Here is an 11,262-nt window from a genome sequence, read left to right on the forward strand (position 1 = left end):
CCGAAACCCGTAATCGCGCTACGTCTCGCATACTTCCATTTCATTTCTCCACGCGCCAAAGCGAGACGCCCGTACAAAATAAATGTCGGTGCTAGCTTCTGGCCGGGTCGTTTCCAGCCGTCGCCGCCCGAGACCGCCACCAGCGCGACGACTTTCGAACATGGGACGTCGCGCCGACGCAGACCTGGGGCGTACATAACCGGCCTGCTAGATTTGCCCAAACGGTCATTCGTAGTCGGAACGTCAAGCGGTGCAGTGGTCTCTCGGTTGTGCAAAGCAAAGGGGGGTCTCGACTCCAAACTTCTAGAATCTTCACAAAATAGTGTGCTAATTTTTGCTGGTCCAAAATGCGCACCTTCGGAACGGCACTGGCCGTGCTATCGGTGGCCGCCCTGGTGGCAGCCGAGATCTACTTCGAGGAAGGCTTCAAGGACGGTGAGTATTGTTTTTTTTTGTGGGTTTGTTCTGGGGTGGTCCTCGGTATACGTGGCCACTTTGTGGCGAAGTAGCTCAGTGTACTAATCTGGGATCGAATCTCGGTTCTATTTTCAGACTCCTGGCAAAAGACCTGGGTGCAGAGTGAGCACAAGGGCGTCGAGTACGGCAAGTTCGAACAGACCGCCGGAAAGTTCTTCAACGACGCCGAAGCCGATAAAGGTGAGTGAACTGTCCCGGCGTAGTGCCATATTTGGCCAACATATCGCCCGCTGTAACGGTGGATCAAGTTATCACCTACGTGTCACTTCCAACCAGCAGCGGAAGGTACTCGTTATTAGGTCACGTCCAACCTGTGCTGTCACTATGCTAAGTGGGCTTAAGCCACACAGAGTTCGACGTGGCTAGAAGAAGAGTACCAACAAGCAGGTATCACTACTGCCCAGATAAGAAGAAATTGCATAACGCTACGAGACCGGTCTCCCCGGTATCAATTAATACAACGTTATTAAGCATTTCTTACTCTTCATCATCTTTCTCGCCGGTCTCAACGAGAATCTCTTACTCCTCCAATCTCACTTGTGTTGGTGAGAAATCAGAAACATTTCCCCTTTGTGGCGTCGTTCTTGTCGGTGCCAGACCGACCGAGCTGCCACGTAGAAACAACACCCCTAGCCCGGCACTGGCCAAAGAAGAACTCATCGCAGAAGCCAACTTGGCAAACTTTGCTGGCACAAACACCAAAACATAATTCTACCACTTCTTTTCTTGCTACCCGGCGCTGACGGTGAACTGGGAAGAGCATTATTACCACACCCTCTCTGTCTGCAACCTCGTCATCGTGCTGCTCGAATGTTGCAACATCGCCGGACCAACACGAACTCTACCTAATCTATTGCATACGTGGGGGTAGAGCATGGTGGTGACTTGGTTTCGTTTTGAAATCGTCAACAATATTGTTTGTTTTTCAAAGGAAGTGGTCAACCGTGTGTTGTTTTTTTATTAGGAAAAGTTGTCGTCACATCAATGTGAAAAAGAGCGTTTCAAAGTCCATCCTAGTGGTAATCGTTGACTAATGATGATTTCCATGATTCTTATGACCATACGAAAATAATAGGCTGGAAATTTTGATTTTTGGGTCATATATGACCCATCAGGCCTGGAAGGGGTTTTTTTCAAGTTTGCTTTTTTCTATGAAAATTTAAAACCACACATTTTTTAATTACAAGCCATGGTATAGGGGGATGGCGTCGCTATTTTTAGACCACGTTTTCCACTTTTTCTCGTCGAAACCGACTACTTTATCGACTTCATTTAGCTGGGCGAGATAGGACGCCGTCTATTTTTAGACGATGACTCAGCACTTTTCCACTTTTGCACTTAAAAAAACCAGGTGGCAGCACGATGTAACGCCACGTCCCTATTAACATTTGAATGAAAAAGGCGTTTTAAAATGGATTTTACACCTGCCCAGATAATTTGCAAACATCAGTTTTCAAAATATCCAACTATTGAAGAATTTTTTTTCGACAAAAAAAAACTTTTTGCTGTCTTGTACATTGGAATTCCACAAAAAATAAAAATATTTTTGATCAATCCCAGACATGTTAAATATGATTTAAACGCAGGAAATGCATTTTAAATTTCTTTCAGTTGGTTAGACTTCTATTTCCATTAAAATTTTGATTTTTTTTTTGAAAATATTTTTTTTTGCCCCTTGATTATTCGAACCGTTTTTGAAGGGGTGGGCGACATAAACTTTGACAAATATTTGCAACGACTTAAAATAGACAAAAGATATTGATTAAAGATGTAAGATGTTGTCTGAAACATAAAAAAATCGGAAAAGGAACCTAAACTTAAATTTTCTGAAACGATTTTGAAGAATTCCATCTTAGATTAGAAGTTGGCCACCATCATGGTTCCGAAATTCCTACATCACCTTGCTTTATTTTGGGGTCATATTTAAGCTCAACAACCCAAAATAAGATAACCAAATATTTTTTTGCGTAATTCGATTATCCGAATTAAAATTTTTCAGCGGACTTCGAAAAACAGAGTCTGAACTGTATACAGTCCAGCCTCGATTTTCCGAAGGTTTGTATTGGACTTCGGATAATCGTATCATGAAAAAGATATGTTTTTGTATTTTTATTATTTTCATACTTTTTTCATCAAATTCGAGTTCTGCGATTTCATTTGTGTCGAATTTGATTGGTTGAATTAAAAAATACAGTTTTTTTTTTAATTTTTAATGATCGACTTTTGGCCGCAATCTTGAATTTGAAAATTCTAAATTACTTTAGCGTAGTTTAGAGGCCAAACTTAAACTCAACAACCAAAAATACGAGAGCAAAAACTTGTTTTTTCGTTGTTCTATTATCTGAATTGAAATTTGTCCAAGGGCTTCGGATAATCGAGACTGGACTGTAATAGAATACACAGTTCTGGAGTTTTTTTAAAGGTCTAATAAATTTTCAGTTTTTGCATTTTGGGTGTTTTTTAATACCACTGACTCAAAGCGATTTCAAAAACACCCAAAAATAAAAAAAACTGAAAATTTGGTTTGTAGGACCTTTTTTTTTTAAAAAAAACTTCAGAGTTTTACAATTTTAAACTAAATAATTCATCATGAAAAGGCGAACTATGCCGGGTTTGAGAATGTGTGACTTATGAAACACTACAGAATCTAATATGCAAAAGCGGAAAGCTTTGCAAAACACAGTTTTGACATTTTCAGATTTTGTCAAATGAGTTTTCCGGAAAATTTCAGGAAAATACAATCACGAAAGCTGTCAAATCTTTTTCTTGAAATTTTATGTAATCATAACGATTTGGTGATTTTTCACTTAAAAGATAATTTTTAATTGTTAAAATATTGGTATTATCTAGCAAAATAATGTAATTGGGCCAGTGTCGAAGTGTAAACTAAGAGCCATTTATAATAAACTTTTCTATCAAATTTTAGGTAGTTTAAATGTTATACATCGAAGGACAAAACCGGTATATTTACTTCAAATTCAATAGAAACAATCTTGTTGTGTCGCCACCCTGCCCTCCAAATTTCCAAATTTCCCAAACATACATGACGTGTCTTTTCCTCGTTGTCGCCAGTTATCGTCCCATTATCGTCTCTTGTCTGGGGTCTTTCTCTCTCTCCTGAACATTCGAATGTCTGCAGGGCATTTCAGAGGCCTTGAACAAGAGGACAGAATGGAGAGAAAGCACAAAAAATGAAGCGATCGGCCGGTTTCAAGTAATGATTACCCACGCGCTGGAACCAATAGAATGCATTACCCGGTACCCGGTAATGGCTTATCTGTGACATGCAAGCCATGTTATCGATTTCGATTTCTGTTAGCTACTTAGTATTCTTTAATGTCGGTTGGAATGTGCCCTAATTACGATATCGCTGGCGATTAGATAGTGTACTTAATGTTTGTGTTATGCAACTGATTTTAATTTACTGTTTTTTTTTTGTCTCCAGGTCTTCAGACGTCCCAGGATGCCCGCTTCTACGCTCTGTCGACCAAGTTCAAGCCCTTCTCCAACAAGGACGACAACCTGGTGATCCAGTTCTCGGTCAAGCACGAGCAGAACATCGACTGCGGCGGTGGATACCTGAAGGTGTTCGACTGCAGCGTTGACCAGAAGGATCTGCACGGAGACACCCGTACCTGGTCATGTTTGGCCCGGACATTTGCGGTCCCGGAACCAAGAAGGTGCACGTCATCTTCAGCTACAAGGGCAAGAACCACCTGATCAACAAGGACATTCGCTGCAAGGACGACGTCTACACCCATTTCTACACGCTGATCGTCAAGGCTGACAACTCGTACGAGGTGTTGATCGATAACGAGAAGGTCGAGTCCGGTTCGCTGGAGGACGACTGGGATTTCCTGCCGCCGAAGAAGATCAAGGATCCGGAAGCCAAGAAGCCGGAAGAATGGGACGACCGTGCCACCATTGCCGATCCGGACGACACCAAGCCCGAGGACTGGGACAAACCAGAGCACATTCCGGATCCGGATGCCACCAAGCCCGACGATTGGGACGATGAGATGGACGGCGAGTGGGAGCCACCGATGATTGACAACCCGGAGTACAAGGGCGAATGGAAACCCAAGCAGATCGACAACCCCAGCTATAAGGGCGTCTGGGTCCACCCGGAGATTGACAACCCGGAGTACACCGAGGACAAGGACCTGTACCTGCGCGAGGAGGTCTGCGGCGTTGGTCTGGATCTGTGGCAAGTCAAGGCCGGTACCATCTTCGACAACTTCCTGATCACCAACGACATTGAAGCCGCCAACAAGGCCGCTGCCAGCTTCAAGGAAACCCAGGAAGGCGAGAAGAAGATCAAGGAAGCCCAGGAAGCCGAGGAGCGCAAGAAGGCCGAAGATGAAGCCAAGGCCGCCGAAGACGCCAAGGACGACGAAGATCTGGACGATGAAGACGATGAGGACAGCCATGCTGGCCAGGCGACCGAAATCGACGAAGAGGAAGGACACGACGAGCTGTAAACTGCCTGACCCCACAGCACCAACGTCGTTGAAGTCGTTCTCTCTTTCTCAGGATGTGCATTTAGCGTCACTCCCCCGTCGTCTTAACTTATTGATCTTTAGATTCTTTTCTTCTTACAATCGTTTCATCTCCTTCTTATTCTCTCCCCCCCTTTTTTTTTTGGTTATGTGTGCAGCAAAACCCCGCATCAAATAAGTACGACTATGTTCAAATAGTCACTCTGTTTTGCTTTCAAGTCAGCAACTTTTATAAAAGAAACACACACACAAAAAAAAACCGCTGCGTCAACAAACAACAAACAAACAAAAAAGTGGGACACCCTTAATAAGTCTGAATAATCGTTTTAACACAGTGTGTGAGTGTGCGCGCTAGTCCCACAAAACAAAAATCACGACACACGCACGCAAACAAGTAAGATGCAATAGCAGCAAGAAAGGTTGAAGACGAACAGAATGAAACACTAACAAACCTGCGAAAATAATGAAAAAGGGAACCTAATACACACACAATACTTTTTTTTTGCTATTTGTGATTGCGACTGAATGAATCAAGAATTAGATGTGTATGATGTGCGCGTGTATATAAGTTTATTTTTCTCTCTGTTTAATTCAAATTGAATTACTTTTTAGAAGCGTAGGAGAAAAATAATGAAGAAAAAAAAACAAATCTGAATAAAATCGGTTGAAAATTTAAAAAATAAATCGCTGGAGTTTTGTGTTGGATCCGAAAGTCTTGACCTTGAAAAGCAAAGTCTGTACTTTATTCTGCAAAACCGGAGGAAAGACGAAAAAAAAAGAAAAAAAAAAAAAAAATTCCCCGAACAAAATCGCATCGTGTTTAACTGTACTAAGTCCTTTCTAACCTCCAAAACAAATCGGTGTTAAACCTAATTGCGAGTCCAACTGCCGATCAGCGACTCTACCGAAGCAAGTTTATAAAATTTATCAGGGAGACGTTTGACTGACCGAAAAACTCAACCTTAACTTAGCCCGGGACCGTCTTTGAATTCTTAATTTTGTCTAAAGAATCGAAATATTATGTGTCCCCAAATTCATCAGAAGTTCTCTTTCTCTCTGACAAATTTGTATGAAAGTTGTATGCAAAGTGGCATCTTTGATTATAGGGAAAGGCACCTACTAAGGCAAATAAGAAAACACTAAAAACCACAACGATTGCTAAAACCTCAAACATAAAAAAACGTCTAACTTCAAGCAGAACTTATTCGGGAATATATTGTGGCGATTTACCCTTGTCCCAATAAAAAAGTGATGCATCGCATCACCACTTCCCAATCTACAATCCAGATTATCAAGTCCGCGCCCCAACCATCTCAACGCCGATGTGTCAGTAGTCAGTAGGTTGCCCAGAAAAATGACCCCCTGCTCCACAAGCAGAAAACGATTTGTTGGGTTATTTAAGAGCGAGTTTTTCACCAATGTGTAACAGGTCGTATCGAGGTGCTCCGATTTGGGAAAAAACTTTAAATAAAATTTGTACCAGCGTTATTTGGGTCGATGATTCCCGTGAAAGTTAAGTCTGTTCTTTTTTTGTACAAAAATTTCAATTCCGTAACCAATTTTATTATTTTTGCATATTGATTTTAAATTTAGTTTTTGATAAGAGAAAAATATTTTGAATGACAACCTTTAAAAATATTTTGAAAAGGCTAATTGTCGCAGAAAATTCAAAATATTTTACTAATTTTGGCTGAACAAGATTGTTGAATCTGGCTTTGATATGAAATTTTAAAAAATGTAATCTAACACAGAAGCAAATCCGCGAAAACATTACCATAAATTTTGTTTCAAAATATAAATAGAGCCCATCCGTAAACCAACACGCAGAAAAATATTTTGTAGAATCAGCCTGTACGAGGTTTCATTCAACAATTTTTTTGTTGAATATAATCAACGCCGATTTCGCGTTGAAACAAACCTAGATTTTCTCAATTCAACAAAAATCTTTTGTTGTTTTGAAAAAGTTACTTTGACGTTTAGCGTTGATTCAACAAAAATCTTGATTTTCAAATTAACAAAACGTTTTGTTTATTCAAATGTGCCTTATTTTTCTGCGTGAAGTGGAAACTTTTTTGAAAATTAGAAGATTTGTTTTTGTGTTATATTCAAATTGAGTGTGGATTTTTTTGTTTATTGAAGAATAATTTATAATGAAGCATAAAAAGTAGTTTCTGTAGTTTAAAAATAAAATTTTGAGAGCGTTCCGCGAAATTTGCGTGAAATTTGGTAATTTGAAATTGAGGTCCCCGTGAAATTTTCTATTTCCGAGCGTGAAAAATCACTACACAGCAAAAAATTCGATGGTAGAATCGCATGCACAAGCATGCATGTACAATTTTTGTTAACACTAATAAAAAAGTTGCAACCGACGGGACTCAAACCCAGCACAGTAAGGACTGGCACCTTAGCCCGCTCGGCCATCAGACCGATGAAAAATGGAATGGATAAACGTATATGTGAGCTTCACATTTCGGTCAAGTAGGTTTCCCATACTGATGGGCTACATATTTCAGATTGTAATATTACATAGAATTTCATAAAATAATGCATTTTTTTACATCCGGTCCTTTTACACGCAGCTGGATTACTACTTTATTTGCTGTTTAAGCCTAACTTTTCAGGATCGAGTATATTAAGTAAATTGTAGAGCATTAAATTTCCAATGAGAATCTCACTTTTGGGAATATTTGGATGGAAGTAGCGCACCGTGTAAGAAAATTGTGTGTTCCATACATTTTTTCGATTTTCCCATACAAACTTCACCTTCGAGTACACTCATCCCTCATATTCGGAACAGTTTACAGATCGGCCAATGTTCAAAAAATCATAGCAAATCGATAATTGAACGTAATGATTCGCTGTTACCTTCATTTGAAAGCTTTTCTTGGGATCTTTCGAATGCTGTATCTAACAACTGCAAATTTTAACTTTTATATCAAGTTTTTGAAGAAAAACTTTGACCCTTGAAATCCACAAATTCGGAACACTTTTTTCTTACGGATGTAAACAAACTTTGGTTCTCCCCATGAGTACACAACTTTTACAAAATAATGACTTCACGCACTGAAACGAACGAAATTCAAGCTTAGTTAAGTTTTATGAATGGTGTGATAACTTTTTTTTATCCCGCCCGTGTGGATCAATCGGACCGCGCACTGGACTCACAATCCAGAGGTCGCCGGTTCGAATCCCGCGGCGGGCGCTCTAAAATTCTTTGTGTAAATATGGGTATTCGGCGCCGTCGCTCCGTGCCATACTTTCATACACTTTAGGAGCCCAGGGCGGCGAAGTCCTTGTAGATAAAAGGAAGACACTAGTGGTTGGTACTAGCAATGGTGGCCGACAGCTATAAAGTCAACTTCGTTCGTGATAACTTTTTTTGTGAAAATATCGGTTAAATTCAGTTGTTCCACAATTGTGGGAGGCACAATAACATCCCACAATCATGGAACAGGCGATTTGGAGGCAGTGTTTTGCTGCTAGGGATAAAATAGTCTTGAAATGAAGGTTTTTGTTCAAAAAGTACTACTTTTACTAGTGAAATAGCAAGAGAATGTCCAAATAAAGGTCCTAAAAATAATAGGGTCGACAGAAAAGATGCATTTGGTATGCTATTGACAAATTATCACAAAAGTGTTCCGAATTTGTGGGTGTTCCGAATATGTGGGATGACTGTATCAATGGATAAATGTTGACCGATTTTGCTCATATTTGTCCATCAGTCCTAAAATAGCTCAAGGAACAATATTCAGCTTGTGGAGCAAGGTTTTGAGAAAAGTCCCATATTCTGGTCACCCTACTGGTCAGTAGGTTTCCCGAACGTCGTATACTGAATAAACGGTACGGGATGTATGGGGAACTTACACCTATAGATCGGTGTTGATCCAGCTTTCATAGCGGCGAGATAGCCGAGATGGATGGCGCGCGGACTTGCTATTTTGAATATGACTCTCACCAGATTGATGTTATTTTTAGGGTTTGAAAAATCTATTTTTTTTTTCTTTTGTACATGCTTTTTGTGTGCACGTTTCCTCATACAATATTACATGCTTTTGCTCACAAAGGTGATGTGCATGCTTTTGCATGCATTTTTACACAGATTTTTTTTTTTACTTTGTAGGCAATCTGTTTTGGAAAATGATTCCCCACGAACACAGCATGGGAAAAACAAAAGTTCTCTGGCCGAAATAATTAGACCCGTATTTTTATGTTTGGTTAATAGGTTAACCTATGCCATGTTAGGGTGGTTCGAAAAATGGCCATTTCGTCAATTTTCGAACGGTGTCTTGCAAAAAAGTCTATGTCTGAAAATACGTCAATTTTTCATAAAATACCTAAAAAATTGGAGGTGTTCATTAACTGGATTCTGAGATTCGGTAATTCGGTAATTTCGGAATACACCCTTCCGGCAGCAGCTGAAGATTCATGCAGTCCCACGTCGCATGTTCGGGTGTAGACCTACGGAAGACCTTGCCGCGAGGATAGGTGAGTAAGACTATACGAGCCACCTACGGCATAATTCCTCGGGCTCCCCAGGTCAACCATAAGCTACCCCAGGTTCTCCGTGCAGGACACATTGGGGGTAGAAAGCGGATAGAATATGCAAAAGATCAAAGCAGGCCACGAGGCATACTTTTAAAGTGGTTTGTATCTGCAAAGGAATTTGTATTTACAAAAGGATCAAACATAAAAGGGGATACTAATTAATACTTCCCTGCGACCTTGGAGGTCTCTCGGTTGGACATATAGCCGTGGACACCATGCTTGGTAGCAATCCTCGTCAGTCGGTGTGGTATTGATCACAGCTGGTGTACTGTTTGTTGTATCCTGCGGCTGCTTAGCAAGTCAGATGCTCGCTCATTCAGTTTGAAACGAAAAGAACAAAAGAGAACACAAGAAAACATTAGATTCTGATAGTGAGTTTCAACTCAGCTGTAAAGTGTAATATCATATTAGATATAAATATTTAATTATAATAATATTTTCACTTCATGATTCTTTATAGACACTTTATTTATTTTGCTTTCACTGTCACTTTCACTATTTCTTCGGGTCGTCTAATTTTCGTCGTGTTCCCGTACTTGGAAATTTCCGCATAACTAATCACTGCTGGTTATTAATGTCATGTCGAACATGTTACAAGCTAACACAACAGTGACACAGAAACAGAACCTCACAAGCACGGGAATTTGCACACGACCTCCCAGTGAATTAATACCGAGCTTTAACTATTTCATACTACTATTACCTAAAATGTCCAAAGCAGCTCAGTAAAACTCACTGGGAGCGTTCCACAATTTGGCCCATCCGGGGGGAGCTTATCCCTTTGTACCCTCGTGTTTGTTTCCTTTGATCAGTAGTCTAGGTAGTCCAACAATGTTCAGCACAAGTTTGAATGGAAAGAAATTGCTTCAACAGCTGAACGGATCAAACTATTGCTTCCCTTGCTGAACTAACTATGCTACTGTTACTAAGGAAACAAAAGGATAAAACATCATGATTTGATGTTCTAACAGGTACGTTCAACTAGCCAGCTGCGAGACCCATCAGCCCGGCCGGGAACCAGTCCATATCTGTCGAGTACAGCATACGGTGTGGTTCACAAAATATCAAATACAGTGAACACAACACTAAGGCTCTACATATGAACTGGCGGGATGGAAGCACGTGGACACCTCCCCCCAGTGTTCATTAACTGGATTCTGAGATATGATTTAAAAAAAATTAAATCCAAATAAAATCCAAAAACGGGAAAAACAACTATTTTCACTAACACTGCGATAACTTCAAATTTTCAACGATGACCTATACATGTTTAGGTACCAAAATTTTCGTAATTGGAAGACTCATCTACAGTATTTTTATTATTGAGTTTTGTTACTTTGCCCACTTCCCGTCTTATGTCGCCAATGCGAGTGTCATCAATGGTTTTCGTGTTTTTTTTTTCAATATTAAAAATTGTACTTTTGAAAGCTATAATCCTGCGGCGTTAAACATTCGGTTTTGTCCACTGTCCAATCTCCAACAGTTTACACGAAAGAAATTTGGTGATCTTTCCGATAAGAATATTTCAGCAATAATTTATCAATAGGACGTAACATTCGGCAAATAAAAGGCATAGAGATATTCGTGTATGGTCATCTGGAGCAACTTTTGAAAACAGCGTATAAGCATTTTGACACCAGCAGTTTTTGTATTGGAAGCAGATACACGAGTTTCAAAGATTATTGATTGTTAGCATCATCAACGCAGCTCGGAAGGCACGTCACCTTACGTTAGTAAACAA

At 40.1% G+C, this 11,262-nt stretch overlaps 1 protein-coding gene across 1 annotated transcript; it reads left to right on the plus strand.

Moving 5' to 3' along the window:
* The first annotated feature begins 210 nt into the window (after positions 1 to 210).
* LOC6039169 (calreticulin) lies at positions 211 to 5,660 on the plus strand. The gene is given in 4 exon segments (XM_001848772.2): positions 211 to 435; positions 553 to 657; positions 3,923 to 4,102; positions 4,105 to 5,660. Coding segments are annotated over 4 exon segments (1,227 nt in total). The 5' UTR covers positions 211 to 347; the 3' UTR covers positions 4,959 to 5,660.
* Positions 5,661 to 11,262: the final 5,602 nt, after the last annotated feature.

Source organism: Culex quinquefasciatus, chromosome 1 (assembly GCF_015732765.1).
Source record: "Culex quinquefasciatus strain JHB chromosome 1, VPISU_Cqui_1.0_pri_paternal, whole genome shotgun sequence".
Lineage (NCBI taxonomy): Eukaryota > Metazoa > Arthropoda > Insecta > Diptera > Culicidae > Culex > Culex quinquefasciatus.